This window comes from Grampus griseus (genome assembly GCF_964374135.1).
Source record: "Grampus griseus genome assembly, chromosome: X".
NCBI classification, from domain to species: Eukaryota; Metazoa; Chordata; class Mammalia; order Artiodactyla; family Delphinidae; genus Grampus; species Grampus griseus.
Window position 1 is genome coordinate 89261215 of NC_138999.1, and position 22724 is coordinate 89283938.

Below are 22724 nucleotides of genomic sequence, written 5' to 3' on the forward strand. Positions count from 1 at the left end.
GGAAAGCTGCCATCCTTGGCCCCAAATCTACAAGCATTTCTGATACAATACTGAAGGTGGCTGCCCATGCTCCCCCTGGTGGGAAAGAGCAAAGGTCTGCATAAGTATAAGGGGCTGTTATAGTACCCATTAAATATCCTATTATAGCAGCCCAACTCACAGAGGCAAGCAGCATGGGAGCAAAAGTGGCTCTTACAAGCAGCACTAGGAAGCAATCCCACCCTGAGAAGCCACAGAGGGCAGATGAGGGAGACTGGCCGGGTGGGGTACACACCTGGCTGCCCCACCCAATAAAAGGAATTCTTTCACTAGGGGTCAGAACTCTCTCCTTTAATACCACCTAGATCTTTCCTGAGCCTGCTGACTTCTCAGCCTCAGTAACATTAAAGGCACACTGCAAATTTCTTGCTTTGAAATTTAGAAACAAATTTTATTTAAGATCTGAAATACAATTCCTAAAATATCAACTTCTCCAGAAAACCGTGGCTACACAATAATGCATTGCCTCTATCATGTTAGAACGTGCATTAGACTCAAATACAAAAACCATGAAACAAACCACCATCCTTCAACAATTTGAGCAAAGATAGAATGCCTAAGGAACAACATAGATGGACTTGCAGAGGATGGGCTGTTTTACTTCAAGCACCATAAAAAAAAGAGCACAAATGCATGGGTTTTCGGGTATATACATTAAGTTGAACCTTTGGCACTAGGAATCAGGGCATTTTTTTCACGTAGCATTAACACATATTAGAAAACTGTGTAGTGTCAAAGGGATAGAACCACCAGCATTCAAGCAATGTTGTCAACTAGGCAATAAAATGTTCTACTGAATGTTTCTTCTTTGTCTAATTACTGCGTACACTGGTAGCAACTTTGAAATGAGAAAAGGAGCTTGCACTCCTTTTATTTTCTGTTTAGAACAAAACAGAAAACAAACTGAAACATAAGCCCTGTTATACATTAACAATTTTAAAGAACATCAATTATACAAGAAAAAGACTAAGAACAAAAAGAGTGTTTACAGATACCAGACATAACAGTGAGTGGTCAGTAGACCCTCACAGGGCTTTGCGGTGGTACTCAGCAGAAGCCACTTTATAATCACTGGCAGTAAAGAGAGACGCAGCATTCTTTGCCAGATATTTTAGGAAATCATGCAAATAGCCCAACAATAATGCAAGGCTCTTCTCATCAAGGGGCGTGTATGCCAACATCGCTCCAATTCTTACAAATAATCTCAGTAGGTGTGGCGCCCCATAAACCTGGGACATCGGTGCATCAGGGTGAGCCAAGAGGATTTCGGCATACTGGGGCCTCTCAAATTTGTAGAGCAGCTGAGTGCCCAACATCACATTGAAATACTCTTTTATTCCTGCCACAACTTCATTAACTGCATACTCCTTATTATCAACATTTCCCTGCGATTTCTTGCAATTAGCATACTCTTCCAGAATGGCATCTACATTTTTCTTAGCAGGGAGTTGAAACAGCTGCTTCTGCCTGGTAACTAAGTCCCAGTCCTCAACAAGCCATGGTTTTAATTCTTCTGGAATCTTCACTTTAACTTCCATTCTATTCTTAAATGCCTCCTCACTTTCAACAGTGGGGTCTGCCCGGGCCCTTTTCTTCCGAGGTGGCTGAGGTGCTTCGCTGGTGCTGCCACCATCTCCGTTCCCAGGGGTCTTCTGTTTGTTCTTTCTTGTCTTCCTCACGGACCCTGAAGGGGGGTTCTCTGCAGAGCGACCCCCCCATCTGCCTGGTAGTGCTGCTTCCAGATTCTTCTGCTGGGGACCAGCTGTCTTCTTTCCCGAGGAGGCCCCTCTCATCTTACTTCTCTGCATGTTGCTTCTAGTTGGTTTTTTGAAGTTGTCTTCGTCTGCAGATTGTTGTCCACGAGTTTGAGAACCCTGCTTTCTGGAACTCATTCAACCCTGTTTTTATTCCAACCACTGTAATATATAAAGTATTTTACTTGGTTGTTTTCTATGGTGACCTTTAACACACCGTACTTCCTAAAAACCTATCAAAGCACAACACACGCTACTCTCTTGGAATTTGGATTTCAAATCCTATTTCAGGGCCAACGAATTAACTGTAAGTGACTTACTACCTCTTCTCTCTCTTTGATCCTCACTACCACCCACCCACTACTCTCAGCCCACCCAATCACTCATCAGACCTGCCCATAAATTAGCTTTTCAATGCCACTCAAAAGACAGGAATATAATTTTAGCAAAAGAATGAATTAAACTACAAAAGGCAGTGGAACTGAAACTCAAGACTTCTGAACAGGAAAATGACAAGATGAAAGAAACAAGAAAGATTAACTTAGGTGGCTGGAGGCAAAATGAGTAACAGCAAAGGTTTTTCTGTAAGTCCAGTAGGCCTGAACTAAGCCGATGACAGAGTCAAGAGAAACTGAATATAGAACTTGGTAAATGAAGGAGAGGGAGGAGTCAAAGGTGCCTCCACAGTTTTAAGCCTGAGTAATTAATGAATTAATAAAAGCACTAATTTTTAATGGTTAGTTTGGAATCAGCAATAAAATAATAGGAAATAGGGTAATTCATCCATTCAGTTAGTCATCATACATTACTGCTTATCTGCTTCTGGACATGTACTATGCTAGGCGCTAGGGATTCGAATATCTAAAGTGACAATTATAAAACAACAAGGTTACTAAAGTGATAGTTATAGGCACAGAATATTTTCGGAGCAAACAAGAAATGCTACCGAACACCACTTTCACCAATAGCTTGTTGGAGGAGATAATAAATTGGTGAGGGATAAAGTCAGTGATGACTGCCAGGGTTTTGAGAATGGGTGATTAGGTCATAGTATTATCACCAAATGAGACTGCATCTAGAGGAGGAGGAAATGGATTAGAGAGGAAAGAAGTTCAGTACTAGATGTAGTAAGTGTGAGGTATGGAGTTAAACAAATGACTTTAAAGCTTAGGTGAGAGGTCAAAACCAGAAATGGAGATTTGAGAGTAATCATCATATAGCTGGGAGTAGAAGAAAAACTGAACCAAGTACAGAATTCTGGAAAAACCTAAGAAACAATGGTATTTAAGGGGTGAGGAGAGAGAGAGAGAGAGAACAAATAAAACAAAAAGGTCAGAGCAGCCATATGAGAATTAGAAGAATGTTATTTTGGAAGCCAAAGTAGTTGAGAGTTTCAAGAAGGAAAAGAGATAATCTACACTGTAAAATGCAGCAGAGAGGGTTAGTGAGATAAAGATGAAAAAAGTGTTCTGTGATTCTTATGGTATGACAGATTAAACAAGTCCTTTGACTTACGTAATCCTCTTCCTTCTTTCCCTTCCAAAAACTCCTAGTGTTTTCCCAGATGGAATCTTACAGATCTTCTGGGATGTCTGGAGAGATGAGGTGGGAGACACAACCTAGAAAGGAAAGCAGACATCAGCAATGAAGATAAACTTTTCTGAAACACTGGGGAAAAAAATCTAATTTAAAAACATGTGGTTTACAATTGTGATATCAAAGAAAACACATGAGTTCTGCTGTTAGACATACTTCTACTTCAGTAAGGTTCTGCCATTTATGGGTTGTGAGGCTCTGGGAAAGATATGTAAGCTCTCTTAGCCTGTTTTTTCATCTATGGAATGTAGCAAATTACCCCTAGCCTTCACAGGTTCTTGTTAAGAATTTCATAAATATGATGTGGCTGAAAAGCTAGCACGGTACCGTGCAGGAGTACCTGCATATGTGAACATGGATACAAGGATGTTCACTGCAGTGGTGTTTGTAATACTAAAGAACTGGAAACAAATATTCTTCAACAGGGAAATGGTAATAGAAATTATTATGTATGCACACCATGGAAGAACATTCAAATGAATTAAGCAGAGATCCATGTACTGACATGGAAAGATGTTCAATTATACACTATTAGGTAAATAGGCAAGTTGCATAATAATGTGTACAAGAGGATCCCAGAGATAGCACAAGTGGAGAAATAACAATATTTTAGACAGTTTTTATGAACAGTGAGGTCCAATTTCTATGTTTTAAACTGACATGTATAAAAATACATAGGAAAGTTGGGAATTCACTGGTGCTCCAGTGGTTAAGACTCCACGCTTGCAATGCAGGGGGCCCGGGTTCGATCCCTGGTCAGTGAACTAGATCCCACATGCCACAACTAAGAGCCTGTATGCCGCAACTAAAAAGATCCCGCACGCTGCAACTAAGACCCAGTGCAGCCAAATAAACAAATAAATATTAAAAAAATACACAGGAAAGTAACTAGATGAATAAACACACCATTAAAGCCAGGGTAACCTCGGGGAAAGAACGAGATATGATGGTGGGCAAGCCTTAAACCAGGTTTCTCTGGTAACAATTTTAACCCACAGAAAAAAAGCCCTTTTGCCAATTGCTAGCCCCTAAGATTATGTGGGCTGGTGTCAGGGAATCCCTGAAGAGGAAATGAGGTGAGAAATGCCAGAAAACTAGAGCTGTGAATCAGGGAAGCCAGTTATTGGCAGAGAGGCCTGGGTTCTATCACTAAGCAAATGATATCCTCTGACAGAACACAAAGCTCTCAGCAGAAATCAGAGCAAAGGTGCTCTTCAGAGAGCATCAAGATCTGTGAATACAGACACTGACCCTCTGGGAATCAGAAACTTTCTGGCTGAGAGGGATATATAGACACATCCTGTGAAGGATCAGAGAGTGGCTGGTGTTTCATGGCATTATATTGTAAGCTACCAAGCTTACAAAGTGTTTCTAAAAAAAATTTGTGACTGGGACAGATGGGACGCAGTATGTGAGGATATCAGAGAATTTAGTTAAGTTATATAGGTGAAATCCAGAAAACCTACCTGGGGGCTAATAATGGGCAGACCTTCCACAAAACAAGGGTATAGTTAAAATAGCAACTAAAGAAAGCAGGATGACCCAGTGCCAGCCAGACTGTAAAACACACAGAAGTAGAGCCAGGCTGCATAGGAACTCTTTTGGAAGTCACACTGGTCATCAGCAATTCCTTAGTGAGGAACTTGAGAATGATCCCTGAACCTACTGTATATCCTTGGCACTGATTACATATATTTATGCACAAGAAAATTACAACAAGGAATTCTACCTGGCTCTCATTAAGTGGGTGAGTTTCATCTTTCTCTACAAATTCTATTTTTCATATAAAGTCCCAAGTTGAACGAAAATACCTGACATGGTACAGAAAAATACCCACACGAGTCAAGATTTTTGCCCAGACTTAATAAAGCCAGGAAAGCAGCCTTTCTGAGAATTGTCTCAGTACCTTTATTTTCATCTGAGTATCCTACAGATCAAGCAACTATTACTACCCGGAGTAGGAAGCCAAATATCAAACGGAGGGAAGACCCATCCTTTTGATGTCTGGCTCCTACTTGTAATACAAATTTATAGAGTTTCATTAGGTCACTGTACTTTGTACCTCCCTTCCTAGCTTACATTATTCCATGGCTTGGTGGCAGACGTGCTGTGCATATTCATTAAAAACGTTAGCACTATATATTGCTTTGAGCTGTTTTAAACTTCAAATCTGCCAGTTTTTGACTTTATTAACATCGTTTACTGGCTTTGTATACCCACTCTTAACTCCAGTCATGCTTCCTCCCTTCATCTCCCTCATCTAAATATCACGAAAGTCCCATTTCCTCTAAATTTCCTAACTACTCTAGCCCACCTTTCACTCCCATCGCCAGTATCATATGAAGCCGTTAGTACTCCACAGCTTAGTATTTAAATGTTTCATGTGTTAGTTTTGCTTATGGAACTACATCATTAACCTCCATTTGCCATAGGTCTTGTGTAATATGTATCTTGTGCTTTTTGCAGTAGCACTTAGGTCCCTGGTGGGTATGGTATATATTAGTGAATCAGTGAGGAGGTGATTCAACACATGGGGAAAATGGAAGCACAAATTAGGGACGACAGTCATCAAATATTTTTCCACTTGTTCCCTACAGGTCAGCTCTAGGGTATGCCAGATATTGAGAAAACACATCCGTATGTTTGCCTTAGTTTTCTATCTTCAATTTCTGTGTAAATACTCCGAGGTAACCTCATCCTGGTATTAAATCAGATTTTCACTTAAAAAAACTTGCTATTACAACGGATCATTTCCCCATGTTAGTAAGGTTATAATATACATACATCTTGAGAGCTGTAGGAGATCCACCAAATGGGCATACTTTAATTTACTTAACCACCCCCTTTCTGGAAAGTGACCCTCCCCCTCAATCTATCCTGTAAGTAAAATATCTTTTGCCCTCATTATTCCTTTAAGATTCCCAGATGCAGATTTAGTAGGTTAAGAGGTAATATGTTGCCAAATTACTTTCCCCACAAGTTGTACCAATTTTCAACCTCACGACTCTGGTCGGCACCGGCTATCCAGCACTGTAAATCTGACAAGGAAAATGGGTGTTTATCTACTCGGCTTGTATTTCTTATTAGTGGTTTTGACATTTAAAAAATGTGTTCCCTGGCCAGTTATATTTTGTCCTCTACCCATTCATTTTGAGTTGGTTCTTAATGAGTTTAACATTTACAGTTGTTTATCAATTGTCATATTGGGCAAATATTTCCCCTAGTTTAGTGTCTGATAAGATTAAGATTTGTATGATGAAATATGTGGTTTTTCCTTCCATTAAGCTTAAAGATTAAGATGACATTTTAATGGATTTGTTTATATTTTAATTCCTTAATCCACCCAGAAATTATTTAAATTGTGAACTGAAAATCTATATTCCTCCCGCCCGAGTAATTAATTTTGTGGTAGTATTTGAGTAATAGTTCCTTTACGTAATTATAAATACCAGAATATATAAAGATGTGGGCATTCTCCCCTTACCACCTCCCCTCCCCACCTCAATCCCAGAATGAGTGTGTATGCTTTCAAATCTTTTTATGTACACATTCACACAAAAACCTACCTTTAAAACTAAATGTGTCTGTTCATATTGTGAATATGTATCATGCATTTACTTGATTTGTCTTGACAAATGTGAGATACATATTGCTCCCCACCTTTTCTCACTTTATCACGGCCATCTATATCCACACATACCTAGCTCTTTCTTTTTAATATCTGCATCATTCTATAATCTCCACATAATGTAATTTAACCAGCCCCATATAAATGAACATTTAGGTTTCCAATACTTCATTACTATAGAAATGGTGTAACAGACATCAGTGTACAGACATATCAGCATGTTAGGTAATTATTCAGGACATTCTCAGCAGTGGAACTGCGCAAAGGATCTGCTTATTTACAACTTTGATGACGTAGAGGCAAATTAATTTGTAAAGAGCTGTTTTAATTTGTATTCCCAGCAAAGACGTTAAAGTTCATTCACCCACACCTTCAGCAACACTGGATAAACATCTTTTTGGGAAAAAAATTGGGGGGTCCAATCTAGTATGTAGTAAGAGGTTTTTATTTGCATTTGTGTGATACTGAGCATACCTTCAGACATTCATATGTATCTTTTTCTTATGTAAATATTTATCCTCATTTCTACTAGGTTGTTTTGCCTCTTTTATTGACTTCTAATAATTAAATACTAAGGTTTTTTGGTATGTTGGAAATATTTTTTCCAAATTGTCATTTTTCTTCTAAGTGGGTCTCTCTGTGTGTGTAAGAAACACAAATGTGTCAACAACCTTTTCCTTTGTGAACTTTGGCATGTCATGCCGGGGGAAAATGCTCCCAAATCAGTATTCTAAATGACTTCCTATATTATTTCTCAGTATTTTTATAGTTTCTTCCAAATATACAGCTAATTTTTCCTAGTATTAATTATTAGAGCCTATCCTTTCCCCACTTTGAATTGCTTATTTATAACATTCTAAATTCCTAGAGTTCTACGGGTCTTTTAAGGTACTCTCTTCCCAATGATTTTTGATTATTCAATTTTTAAAGGTATCACTGTTTCTAGGTCATCTGTTCTGTCACAGTGATGTCTGTTCTCACACCAGTATCAACACTGGTTTAATCATCATAGTTTAAAGACATAAATATTGCCCTGGAATAACATTTGTACATGGGTTCCAAGGATGTTTGATGCAGTATAATTTGAAACAGCAAAACACTGGAGTCAACCTAGAGGACTATCAATAGTGATTTGGCAAAACAAAACGTGGTTTATCCATTACATGGACTATAATGCTAGTTAAAGGAATGCCACTGTGAATGGAATCAGAACTCTATGAATGGACGTGAAGACATCCAAGACAATTTGTTGAATAAAAATAAGTTGCAAAACAATACCTATAATGTGACACCATATTTATGTAAAAGAAAACACAAAACAATATTTTATATGTATCCATATACATTTTTTAAACAGGTACATAATTAGAGATCTCGAAGGAAATAGAACTGATAATAGTGGTTAACTCTGGGGAGAGTAAGAGAATTGGAGGTATGAGAAAAGGAGACCTGGGCCTACTCTGTAATATTTTAGCTTTTTACGTTACAAGGAGACTGATTCACATGATCAATTATGTGACTAAAGATTTATATTAAAATACACATATTTAAAATTCATAATGATTTTCTGATGTATTCTTATCCATGGTTCTAACACACAGCTAGACTTTTCAGTTAATTATCATTGTATGTCGTATACTTTGTAGGCATTCCATTTGAACTGGTTTCCTTACCCCCTTCTAGGCTCTGCCCATCCTCAGAGGCCCTGGTCAAGGTCCTTTTCCTCCTTGAGGCTTTCTCCATTTCAGGCTACATTGACCCTTGTCTTCTCTGAGCTGCTACTGGCCTAACAGTACACCTCCCTCCCTTTCACCTTTAATCATTCTCCAAATGGCCTCCCGTAAAGGGGTTCTGTGCCTACCCATCTGTTGCATCTTTCCCACCAGGAAAGTGCCCTTCTCTGCAACCTAGCTTTCAGAAGAACAAAAAGTAAAAAGGAAAATATCGTGACTCCATGGGAAAATAAAGCTGTCAAGAGACTGAAAAACCTTCCTTCATCTCCTCATGCAAGTGATGGGCCATTCAGGAATACAGACTCCAAATGCTGACATTTTTGTGTATGAATGTGTCAGAAGTGAGTGTGAACAATATCTCCAACAGTTTGTTGGAATAAACCTTTAAATGCATATACACCATGTCAGTTACATTTACATCAATTCTGGATCTTGGAACACTTCCTTTAACAGATATTTTTTGAGTCTGAGACAAAAGAGGAATGATATAAAAGTTGTTAGCAGACTGAATATGGTTATGATTTGCTAGTTAAAATTATAGCTCCTGGAAATTCCCTTACAAATAAATACGATCAACATACTCAATATCTTTCTAGATTGTTAGGGTAAGTCAGAAGTTATAATTTCAGAATTCAGTTCTAGTAGTAACTGCTGCTTCTGGAAAATCAGGAGAGAAACCAACAGTATTATTATTTTTTACAACTCTAAAAAGGTATCCACTGCTTTTATTAACATGTGTGTGCACATGTGCACGTGTGTATAAAACAGGATGAAGCAGAAGGACTAAGAGTCATAATTATTAAATCAAACACTTATATGTGCCAAACAATGTCCTGTATTTTACATGTAATTCCCTCGACAATCCGATGAAGTAGGAACTGTTATTATCTTTATTTTACATATGAGGAAATTTAGAGCCAAAGCGAGTAAGTATCTTGCCCAGGATCACACAATAAGTGGCAGAGCCAGGATTTATATTCAGGAAGTTAGTATTTGCTCTTAACCACTAAATTATGCTGCATATGGGATGCCACAAAGTAAAAAAAAAAAAAAAAAAGATGTATGGCGCTAACTAGAGGGGATCAATTACAGTATCTTTTATCAAGGAATGTAAAATTATACAGCCCTCTGTTGTTTAGGCACTTTCTATATTGGAAGAACAAATGGACTTAGCTCCATCCTTCCCTTCTTATAAATGTAGAGTGCTTTCCTAGACAGGCGCTTATTAATCCTCAAAATATTCCTGGACAGTTAGGAAGGTTATGTGGAATTATCTTGTTTGCAAATTGAGGCCAGGAGAAGGGAGGCACTTACCCAAGACTCTGTAATTAGGGATGTTCTGCAATCAGGATCAGATCTTCTGATCCTCACTATTCAGCAAACTTAGCTTTTCTGATGGTAGCCTAGAAGGTCAAACAAGGGGACAGGAAAGGACATAAAATAAAAAGATATGAGATGAACGTTTTCTTTTCCATCAATGCATTTTATCACACACAAAGGACACCAAAACTGATAAATAATGTACAAGTGTTTTTTTTTCCTTTCTTGTGGTTACATTTTCAAATTTACCTTATTGTACATTTACCCTGATTTTTGATAAAGTAATTTGTTTTTGCTTTTTTAAAGTACTTTTTATTAAGGATAATTTCAAATGGATAAAAATGTAGGGGGAATAATATTATAAACCTATGCGAATGTATAACCCAGCTTCAACAATTACCAACTGAAGGCCATCTTGTTTTATCTATAACCCCACCCACTGCTCCCCCCCACTCTGTTTTTTTCAAGCTCACTGAAGAGCTGACTTTCTGTATTTTATTATGGAAATTTTCAAACATATACCAAGGTAGACAGAATAATATAAGGAATCCCATATGGCCATCACTCAGCTTAAACGATTAACTTAGGGCCAATTTTGTTTCATCTATACCCCTCCCCACTTCCCCCTACCGCTGATCTTATTTTAAAGCAAATCCTAGATATCAACGTATTTTGAAGCCAATCCGAGACATTTTATTATTTAATGCATATTTTCGTATATTATCTCTACAAGCTAAAGACAATTTGAAAACATAACCACAATACCATTACAACGTCTAAAACATCGTCATTAATTCCTTAAAAAACATCAAATATCGAATCCGTCTTCAAAATTTCCCGATGCGTGTTAAACATTTTTTTTTTTATAGTTGGTGTGTCCGAATCAGGATCCAAACAAGGCCTACTCCTCGCATGCGGTTCACCTCCAGCTCGCTCTCATTCTCCATCTCTCCCCACCCCCAAGCCGCTTTTTTTTTTAAACTTTTCAATATGGAAAATTCCAATCCCCGCTATTTTGAGGTAATTCCCAAATAAATTATTTCATCGGTAAAGACTGATACGTCTCTCTTATATCTCGAATTTCTACTAGGGAAGGGGGTGATGGGCAGGAAAAGCACTGTAATGAACGACTTTACATAATTTTATGGTTTTTCTCATTCTATTACCCGGGTTTTTCTCTCCACAATAATAGCTAATATCTTCCGGAGCCAGGCTTCGTATTAAGTTATTATACGTACTATATTACCTCGCTTTCGTATATTACACGCACTAATATACAGCACACGCCTCGGAGGCACACGTCTCTGAGGTAGATACTATTATTATCACCACTTTACAAACATGGAAACCGAGACGCAGAAAGAACAGCAGCCAGCCCAAGCTGGGCGTTGGCGAGTAGGAATTTGAATCTAGCTCTGCCAGACTGTAAAGCCATTAGTTAATCTTGTCTATATACGCGACGATAAGAGGAAATCGTCAACCCTTTCTCCCCACCCCCACCCCGAAACCTGAAACGAGAATCCAGCTCTTTCCAGCAGCCGACGTGTGATCACTGCCGACCCTCCAACCGCCATAGTAAAGCCAGGTTTCTCTGGCAACTGATATCCATAGGCAGACACGTCACCCTGGAGGCGGGTTTATGCCCTCCAGCCAGTCACAATCGTCTTGTCTAAGTTTTAGAATGTTCTATAACCAAATGATTGGACGAAGCCCACCACGTCAACAATGACACTTCGCCGCAGTAAAGGCGGGTGCTAGCAGCCTGCTTCTTCACGGGTAAGGCTTGAAGCAAACCAGTCACCTTCCTCCTTTAGTGCGGGCTCTGGCCAATGACGTTCGCTCTCTTAGGTCCTTAGCCCGCCCTCCAAAAGCGCGACAGGAGTTGGGTCATAAGTCTATAGGGCAGGGTGTTCACGTGGCCTACTTTCACGACCCAGAGTTCCCCAGACCAGAGGGGTTTTTTTTGTTTTTTTTTTCCTGCAGGGAGGCATTATGGGTTTTTTTTTTTCCACTGGGAAAGGAAGTGTCTACGTGGCCTGCGGAAACAGGATGGGCGGAAATGAGCTAAGGTTCCCGCGAGTGGGGAAGCGCTAGGTCAAATCTGGGGCCACGCCCCCGAACCTGTTGCACAACTCTTGGAGGAAAAAAAAATAAGGTAGAGTGGGGGTTTCGATGTGTGTGCGAGTTGGGGTGCGGGGGGGCTCTGCGGGCGCGCAGTGTCAGGGCGTCTGCGCGCAGGCGAGCCCACGTGGCCTTGGGCTTTCCGTGTGCGTGAACGCCAGGCCTCGTGGCGCTGGAGGTAGCTGGTGTGCGCAGGCGTGCGCCCCTAGCGTTGGGGCCGGTGTGTGTCCCGAAGCGGGTGCATGTGCGTGTGTGCGCGCGTAGGTGCGCGCGCTCAACGGATCGTTTTTTACTTTTGTGTATGTTATTCTCAGGAAAAGGAAAATTAAGTAATTAAGGTAAGGCGACCGTAACTGAGATAAAGGGTCTTAGCTAGAAATATTTCGGTGTCCCCTATCGATTTAATTTTAGACCCTAAAAATACACTTTCTTCCCACGTCTTTCTCCACGTGAAAATCCTGTTCTAAACCGTAGCCCTCCAGCGGTGAAGAGCCAAACCCTCCCATTCTCATATTAGCAATTCCAAGAAGCAGCTTCTTTGCTGTTCCCTAATAGCCTTCCCCTCCAACCCCCGCTCCCTCCGCCCTCCCCTCTTCAAGTTGCTTCCATTTCTCCTGGCACAATTTTCTGCTGAGAATATCTATATACGACAGACTTCCCCTCCACTAGGGACTCCGAATTTCTGTGGGGGCTGAGGTTCTCTTACCTTTTTGTCCTGATCTCCACGCAGAGTGCTCTTCAGGCAAGTACGCACTCTTAATTTTCCAGAAAGTTCTCTGGGTGAGGTTTATACCTTTTGAGTTTGCCACTAGATGCCGCCAAATTCCAGCAAAGGATTGGCTGTTTGGTCCCTGGAATTATGGGATCCCCCCCTTTTCTGATTTGTTGAACTCTCCAATCTATAGAGATCGTATATGTCTTTCATTGCTAGGGAAAAATCAAATTAACTTCTGTTACTAGCCCTACAAGGCAGGGGACTATGGCCCTTGATTCAAATGTTTTACCTCATTTCTTTCCTTCTTTCCTCCTTAAACAAATCCTCCCCCCATCTCTCTCTTCTTTCCTACTTGCCTTTTGCGGGTTGGGGGGGGTGGTCAGAAGTGATAAATGACCCCAGGCACCAATGCTGATGAGATTCTAACCCTTTCTGTGGGGTTAAGATCTTCTCTTCAAATGCTGCCCCCCAACAAAGGGAAAATATAGATGGCTGTTTTGTCAGTAAAGATGTTTCTTTTTATTGGACTTGGACCCTGGTATTGAAAAGTGATCTTTTTACTTTTGAAATTACGATTAGATATGTGTGTTTTCACCCTATTTTCTGTAGCGGTCCTGTTAAACTATTGTTTTTGGAGTCAGAGGCCTAATTTTATTTTTTTGTTTTTGTATTTGTTTTGCGGTACGCGGGCCTGTCACTGTTGTGGCCTCTCCTGTTGCAGAGCACAGGCTCCGGACGCGCAGGCTCAGCGGCCATGGCTCACTGGCCCAGCCACTCCGCGGCACGTGGGATCCTCCCGGACTGGGGCACAAGCCCGTGTGCCCTGCATCGGCAGGCAGACTCTCAACCACTGCGCCACCAGGGAAGCCCAGAGGCCTAATTTTAAACCCCATTCCACACTTACTAGTTCTGAGAACCTGGGATTAATGTTCTGTGATCCTCAGTTTTTTTCATGCTTTCTATATTTTAGATGCTGTGTCATATCATTCACATGGATATTCTTTTATTCTTCACAAAATCCTTATTAGATGCATACTAATAAATGAACATCAAACAACAAAAGTTATACCTCTTTCAGTTATAGATCTTACACATGTGTGCATGCATGCATGTGTGTGCTCATGAACACACACATACAAGCACACACCCGGAAAGGGCAGGATTTAGAGCAGAAGTCCTCAAAGTGTTTCCCAGACACACCAATAGCATCATTATCACCTTTTGGGAAGTTGTCAGAAATTTAGATTCTCACCTCCAACCTAATTAATCAGAAATTCTAGGAGTAGGTAGCGTTTGGCTATCTGTTATAACAAACTGTTATGGTGATCCCAATGCACACTGAAGTTAAAAGCACTGCTTTGGAGGGCAGAAATACAATGCTTATTTTTGTACACTCCACTAGAGGGTACTACAGAATGTAAAGCAAAATAATAAATGCTGTATATGTTTTATTGAGACACCCTGCGTGATATCTGTCCCGTTTCACAGATTAAAAACTATTGTGAAGAGGTGCCTTTTATTTTCTCAGTGCATACAAAAGTTTGGGAACCAGAATTGAACTTTACCTGTCCTTTGAGCCCAAGCCTTTGACAGTACTATGTTGTTCAGCCACAGTAGCTTGTCTTTCTGGGCCTCAAAATGCATCACAGACACCTTGTTCCCTGCCTTGGCTAACGTTGACTAGAGCATCAAGAAGAGGGCAGGGAAGCAAACCAAATAAATGGAAGTATTTTGATGATTTCATACCTTCCCTCATCTCCATTCTATAATAAAATATCACATGAAAGCTCATAAGTGTTTCCTTTCTTGCTTTTATATTTCCCAAGTGCTCTCTACCCTACAGTTATCTTTTTTAGTTTATGTCTAAACCTCTTCTATGTGTGGGGGAGGAAAAAGGATGGTGAGGAAAGACAGTTGTTGAAAGCGACACTCTATACAGCTCTAACCCATTAATCTCAACAATAAGCCTATAAATTAGGTGATAATTATCCTTATTTTATAGATGATGAAAGTGAGTTCTAGAGACTATAATTATTTCTCTTTGGTTATGTAACTTGTAAGTAGTACAGCCTAGGTAATTCCTGGTGTATCTGACAGTACTACCCTGCTAAACTTTCTACTCCTTGTTTTGAATCTGATTTAGTTATCTACTATTTTATGTGACTTTCAGCAAGTTCTTTAATTTTTCTGAGCCTCAGTTTCAACATATAGTAAATGGGAACAAATATTCCTGCTTCATAATCTTAGAGCTGCAGTATCCAATACAGTAACCACTAGACACATAGGTATTTAAATTTGAATTAGTTAAATTTAAGTAAAATTAAAAATTTAGTTCTTCAGTTGCACTAACCGCATTGCAAGGGCTCAGTAGCTACTTATGGCTAGTGTTAGTACCAAATTAGATATCAACAAATATAGAACATTCCCACCATCAGAAAGTTTTATGGGACAGTGCTGATTTAGTGTATATAAGGTATGTAAAAGGGCCTAGCTTAGTGTATATTTCATGGCAGGTGCCCAAGAAAAGTAATTTCTTCTGCTCTTGCCTTTCAGCGTCAGAGCTAGGTATATTCTCCTGTTTTATTGATGGGGTCCGGAGAGGGGAGTAACTTACCCAATATACTGTATAACAGGGGATATATCTGGCATTGGGACCCACGTCTCCTGACTCTCCCTCCAATATTCTGTCTGGTAGACCTGTCCTTATGCTCTACTGAGTGAGGTCCTAAGGCCACGGGTGTGAATAATGTGAATTAAATTTGGAGTCAGGGTAGTAGCAGAAAAAGACGTAGGAACTGAATGCCTCCTATGTGCCAGGCAGCACTATGCTCAGCTCTTCACATCAATTGTCTTAGTGACTCCTCAGTGAAGCCCAGAGAAGTTAAATATTTACTCAAGTTGCCAACTAGTAAACAACAGACCAAAGATTCAGACTTCTCTGTGACTTCAGAGCCCATGTTTTTTCCCATTATGCCATGGAACCCTCTCAAATGTGAATACTCTCCTGCCCCTTCCACTTACTAGTGGGATGAAGCTTCAGCAGATTCCTGACTCTTATTAGATCCTCAGAAAATGTGAGTTACTCTTCTTCCCTTTGATTTTACAGCTGAATCAGTGTCTTCACAATCTGTGTCAACTGGAAGGGAAATATACCTTTGGTCAATGTTTGGTTTCAAGGCCCAAGGCCAAACAGGCTATGGTCGCAGCCTTCACAGAACACCTGATGGCTCTAAGATCTCTAAGTTAATTTTCAAGGCCACCATTTGCTCATATGATGACTTTGTGCTAATTAGAAACATGTGCCACCTGGGGGCAGACAAATTGCAGAGAAGTGTCCACTCTAGTGGAACAATGAGAAAAATATTTTCTTTCTCAGGGATATTGGAGCTCCACCAGGGCAGTTGAAGAATGAATTTCAGCCTCCACTTGTTCCCTCTCAGTTGGGTACCCTTGTGCAGGGTACAACCTGCCCTGCCCAACAGTATCTGCTGGCCTTGCTTGTCTTACCTCGTGGTTAGGTCTGGAAGGTAGTGGTCAGTGTCTTCTGGAGGGTGGAGAGGGACACCAGTGTCTTCCCATGGTTTCTGGGTAGTAGATGAAATTGCTCCATTCTAAGGTTAATTTGATATTTTTTCATTTGGTTCTGACTAGTTTATTGGATGATTTTTAAAAGAATGCTTGGTTACTTTAAAAGTTTTTTAAAAACCTAATATTTCAAGGCTAAGCAAAATGGTATTTCTTTAATAATGATGTATTTTCTATTTGTACCTGCCTTGTTCTATAGGGATTTCATAAAACCAGTTCAGCAAATTAGTCTGGATCAGTCTAGTTTGCTAGCCCATGACAGACAGGGCCAACGATGGAACTAGTCATGGGAAAGTTTTATCCTTTTAGGGGTATTTGTTCTCTTCTAGCTCCTCTCCTCTTCTGTAATCAACCCCTGCCCTGCTCCAACTGACCCATCCATGTGGCAGAAAGAGGTTACTTCAAATGACTGAGAACCTGAATCTAATCAATGTAGTCCTTGAGTGGCCTTGGGATGCCAGACTTGCACACAATCCCTTGGTTTCCCCTTCCTGAGTCAGTAGTTTAGCATGCGATTCACCAAAATGTGTAGCTTTGTGAACCACACACCTCACTTGGAATCATCATGTCAACTCATCTGCAGTACACGTCAACCAACAGAGATGAGGACTGATTTCCCCCAGTGTATACTGACTCCTACAATCTGAGCATTGCCTCCGAGAGGATGCCTTGAGCCCTTTTTCAGAGATAACTATGTTCGTGCTTATAACTTGCACTCACAGTCCCCATTTTACTGGGAATGATAAAAGCTATGCCTTTTGAAAATTTCAGCTGTCGTATTAAAGAGGACAAACCAGTAGCACTTAAAGTGCTGTGTCTTTAAATTGTAGAAGTTTAATGATGGGCACATGGGGGTTCATTATACTAGTCTTCCTACTTTTTTGTGTTTTTTGAAGGTTTCCATAATAAAACAGTTAAAAAAGACAAAAAAAAAAAAAGGAAAAAGTGCTTCATCAGTCCTGGGAAGGAGAACACACATGGGATTCTCTTCTATTAACGAAGGGCTTGGGTGATAACATTTAGTAGGAAGGTACCATGTAAAAATATGTGGAGGGGGGTATTTTAGATTGAAAAAGCCTCTGTGCTGGAAATCCTGAGAAGGTCTCCTAGAAGGGGAGACTCCTCCAGTCTGCAGTCCCTCTCTACCGGATCCCTGAAGAAGTGTTGCTATAATGAGCTACTGCAAGTGAGAGAAGTGAATCATCTCCCTCGGGCCTTTGGGAGTGGGGAGAGGGTGAAAACCAGGAAACAGGCCTCAGCTAATTGGTGAAAACTGTTAGCCAGTAGGCAGAGAAACACAGGCAAAGAGAACCTGGGGGCAAGAGAAGGGGTTTCATTCTCACCCCAGGTGAGTGCTGGAGAGGGCAAAGGTGCTAGGGAAGGAGGAGACCAGGGAGCAGAATATGTGGCAAAGAGGCCCTCACTTGGGACCTCAAAGGCTAGGCTTTGAAGGCTACAGGCCCCCATCTGATTTGCAGGTTTTAAAACAAGTGGGAAAGCTGTCTGAAGGCAAAGATTATATACGCACGCGAGTGTCCAAGGGCCTGGAACCTTGTCTGCTCAGCTTAGGAAGACAGGCTCAATAAAAGTACACTTTGAAAACTGGGTGGTTTGGTTCTTTGTTGTTGTTGTTGTGTTTTTATTTCGACTGAGCAAACGAGGGTCTTGGTACACTGGTGGGAGTCAGAAGATGTGGTTGGAGAGATGGGGCACTGTTTGGAGTGTGGGGACCTAGGAGGACAAGTTCTTTCAAAGCCCTAAAGTTGAGGTAGCATGATTAGAGGCTGGGGCCAGAGAAGAGAGCAAGGGCAGTGCCTAAAAGGTACAAAGCCAAGATTCACCCAGCAGCTCCCAGGCCAGAGTTGTGGGTGGGATGTCAGTGAGACCCAGGCGGGTGCAGCCAGTTTTCAATAGAGCTGGTCTGTGAAACTTGGCTGAGAGGACAGAAGAAGATTGATGTTTGCTCCAGCGTGGGGCTGTCAGCTGTGCTCACCGCCTCACCATAGTCCCAGCTGTAAACAAAAGTCCTGGCCCTTCATGGCACTGCAGAGCAGTCCAGGCTGGTGTAAGTCTCTGAGGACAGCTAGACCATTTTCTCATCCTGGCTGACAACCAGAAGACAGAAGAAACAATAGAAGATGGTGGTGGGAGAGGGGGTGGGATTGGAAGGGGGGTGAGAAGCAGTGACCAGTGGGAAGGAGGTGTTGATTTCAAATCTTAGGTCTTTGGATGCAAGTAGCAGAAATCTTGTAGGGAAAGAAAACCTTTTCCTTGTCAGCTTCACAGATAATAGTGAATTACTAAAGGAGGCCTGCAGGGGCTCTAGTGCCTCATTCATTCATTCATTCATTCAGTGAGTACCTTATGTGCCCATCACTGACCTAGGTACCCTGGGTGATGCCAAAGTAATCGAAGACAGTTCATAAGTTTAAGGAGCTTACAGAGTTTGTGGTTATGTGTAAAGTTAAATAACAACACTAAATAGTGTATCTTTAAACGCTAAGTGACAAACATGGAATAGGAGTTTAGAAGCAAGAGAAGCCATATTTGGATGTGATCAGAAAAGGTGGGATTTGAGAGGGCCTAGAAAGATAGACATGATTTGACTAGAAAGAAAAGACACTTGGCATTCCAGGTTGAGACCAAAGCATTAGCAAAAAGGAGGACTGCTTTGGCTAAAGCAGAAGATTATTGTGATGGAGATTCTCTTCAACTCCTCACCCCCTCCAGCTCCTCACCATGCCTAACCCAGCCTTCAAGTCTCACCTGAAATGTCACTTCTTCACAGAGGCCTTCTTTGACCTCCAGGACCAGGTGAAGTGCCCTTGCTTTATGTTCCCCTTGGACCCACTACATTCCCCTTTTTCCATTGCCATCTTCATGTAATGTCCTACTCTTGTCTCCCTACAATTTGTTTCCCACACTGTGACTCAGAATGTTCTTGGCAACATGCAAATCTGTTTCATTTTTTACCTTTTAAAAACTCCCTTTGTTCTCTTTTCCCTCCTTTTATGTCCTTCCTGCTTCCCTCCCTCTCACTTTCCCCTCAGGTCATATCTTAAATGTCTCTGTCTCAGGGAAGCATTCCATGACACCTCTTCCCCCGGCTTCTACCATAATCAGGTCAATTCTCCCTCTTACATATTTTCATAATACTTTTTCCCTTTTACTATTCTCCACTAACTTACTACAGTTTGTCTCCTCCACCAGAATATAAGCCCTCTGAGGGCAGGGGCTATGTTTCTTCTTCACTGTGTTGCCCTCGTAGTTAGTACAGTGCCTGGCATATTGTGGGGTGCTCCACAAAAATTTATGAATGAATCCAAGGGGGATGAGGCAATATTCATAGATAAAAGCCAGCTGAAGAGATTGTTCTCACATCTATGGGCAAAGTTTAAAAAACTTTCTCTGCTTTTGATTATGGGATGAAGAAATCATTAGACAACACTGACTTTTTTTTTTTTAAGGCTGCACCATGCAGCATGCGGAGTCTTAGTTCCCCAACCAGGGATTGAATCTGTGCCCCCTGCGTTGGGAGCATGGAGTCTTAACACTGGACCACCAGGGAAGTCCAACACTGACTTTTGAAGAAAACAAAACAAATAAAAAGCCAGTTCAAACTAACAATACCCAGAGAACTCCAACCTCAGCTTACCCTGAACCCTATCCTCCCAATTATCGTGTGGACTCATACTCCCTCCTTACCTGCTCCCCTACACCACTCCCTCCTCCAAAAACACAAGAAAACTTACTCATTGGTCCTTCCAACTGGAGAGATTTAGCAGTAGGGCCAAATGCACTTACTTTCACAGGTGCAGTTGTTCATTGGGCTGGTATTTATTGCCCATCTCGGTTGTCTCAAACACTGTGCTCTTAGCTACAGATGAAGAAGGCCTTATTCCTACCTTAATGGGGTTCACAGTTGAGTGAACCTCTCATACTGATCACTCAGTCGCTACCTTCAAATTGCTGACTGAAGAACTTTGCCTTACCTGGGTTCAATTTGGGAGATTTTTTAGGGCACTAAGAGCCTGCAAAGGAGCTGAATCTCAGGCGTTGGTCCTCTGGGAAACTGGGGACTCAGTGAGACACAAAGAATGGATGCCAATCCACACTAGGTTTTCACCCTTCCAGGAGGAGGCTAAGTAGCAGGGTGAAGACTGTCTGGAAGGGCAGTCAGGCAGTAGCCATTCTTTAACCTTATGAGGTTGTACCTAGTAAGGCAAACGGACCTCCAGTATACACCCCTTGAGTGAAACAGAGTGAAGGAGCTCAAGGAATCACAGGAAAAGCAATTAGATTTCCCAATAAAAATTGAGGACCTGGCCTTCCCCCTGAAGTGAGCTGAAACAAAAATGTGGCTCCAAGAAACCTTCCAAAGATCATCATAAAGCACCCACCTTCACCCTTGGGTAGAGGTTAGTGCCAGGGAATGGTTCCTTTTCATCTTAGATTTGGTTCCCAGGTGGTTAGGAACATAACAAATGGGGATGTCAGAGAGGCAGTGCACTCCTGCCCCTGACCCCACCCCAAGGGAGAGTAAAGGGAAGCAATGGATACTGTTTTGCAGATACAGTCCTAACTGGTTATCTCTTGGTTGAGAGATAACATCAAACATAGTGCCAGTGAAGTTTTGAAGATATATTCATTAGTTTTTACCCTTTCTCTCTCCCTTGAATCCTTTACCCTGAAAATGAATCCACAAGGATATCAGAGAGAGAGGAATATATAAGTAGCAGATAGACATGAATGAGATTAATTTCCATGACTCATTACTCTACTCTGTTAGGTGGCCTTATATGAATAGGGTTCATACACCTGAAATTTGAAATTCTAAGAGATGGGACAGGAAAGGTTAACTCCAAAATCAATGGAGTATTTTTCAAAGAAGGATAATGATGTATTAGTGAAAAGTCACATTATTTCCTTCCTTAAAGGACAGCTTGAAGCTTAGGCTAATCAAATGGGCGATAATAGGTATGTTTCCATTAGGGAGAGGGTAAAAGAAGTGTAAGACTAAGGGCTTCACAAATAAATTCACAAAAGAACCTTGGACAAGGATACCCTGAGTTTGTAGAATTTGGAGCTTGGCATCACCATTTTACACCTGTACCATCCTAAGTGTTGGCAAGATTTGTGCTATCCTCTTTCTATGGGGACTTCGGACATCTAATGTGGGTATCAGCAAATAGACTAACATGGCAGAGGTTGGGGACTGAATGGTATCACAGGGACACTTTCCTCAGCTACAGATTCCATTTGGCCTTGAATCTGCTGTAGTCAACTTGTCAGAGCAGTCTCAGAAATGAGTCTCTGAAACTAATAAATTATGACACACTTTGGTCCCTCACTTTCTATTCCATCCTTACCCTTAACAGTTTCAACTAATTTGAAACAAAAAAAAAGGGAGTTACACTTAGGGCCTGGAATTTATCCTATCAGGCCCTCAGTGTCCCCATGTTGTCTGATGAGCAGACAAGACAAAATGATCTGGGAAGGCCCTTCCAGCTCTATTGTGCCAGCATCTAGAATTCTAAGACATTGTGATCCATTGACCCAGTTGCCTTATGGGAAATCCCATGAGAGATTAGTTTTCTAAAAGAGCCAATTGTTTGTTTCTCTGTGTGGGAATAGTGGTAAATGCAGTCAAGATAGCAAATGTGCTGCTGTGACCAAAGTTCCCAAGCATTCTTGCCCTCCTGATAGTCAAGGCTGTCTTTATAACAGTGATTCTCACTGCCTGAAGTAGTTAATGATTAGTGTTAAATGATTAGTGTTAAATTGAGGACTGATAAGACGGATCAGTCAACAAGGCATTGTTAGTAAGTGTAAGGGGAGAGAGGCTGATAAGAATTCAGGACTTCTGTAAGTTGATAATTTGAGGAGGAGCTTAGAGTCAGAAAGATGCCCAAATGTTAGATTCCTTTGTCATGACTGCCCTTCATTTTGGCTTATTTTTAAAACACAAGGTCTTTCTATACTAGTATCCAAATAATACAGTTGTAACACCCATTGACTGTTAAATGGATTACCTCTGAAATTTGTATTTAGATAATGCAGTTTTTTTCCCCCAAAATTATAAAAGCAGCAGTAAACTCTCTCTTTCCCACCCCACTCCCACCCCAAATGAAGTATTATGGTGAAGTAGGTATATCAGCTGAAAGTAGAGTTACTCTGACTGAATGTGCAAATAGTGTGTATGTGAGGGGAGGAGAGGAGGTGGTTACCTGTTC

The 22724-nt window shown here is 41.1% G+C and overlaps 1 protein-coding gene across 2 annotated transcripts; it reads right to left on the reverse strand.

The window, feature by feature from the left end:
* Positions 1-401: 401 nt before the first annotated feature.
* Positions 402-13018, reverse strand: MORF4L2 (mortality factor 4 like 2). Of its 2 annotated transcripts, none has more exons than XM_082681888.1 (4): positions 12898-13018; positions 10065-10153; positions 3309-3412; positions 402-1955 (listed from the first exon to the last, which is right to left on the reverse strand). In XM_082681888.1, exon 4 carries the CDS (start codon positions 1929-1931, stop codon positions 1065-1067), a length of 867 nt encoding a protein of 288 aa, XP_082538014.1. In that variant the 5' UTR covers positions 1932-1955; positions 3309-3412; positions 10065-10153; positions 12898-13018; the 3' UTR covers positions 402-1064. The 2 variants fall into 2 exon arrangements, with proteins under 2 accessions (XP_082538014.1, XP_082538013.1); XM_082681887.1 differs by lacking the exon at positions 12898-13018 and adding an exon at positions 11579-11834.
* Positions 13019-22724: the final 9706 nt, after the last annotated feature.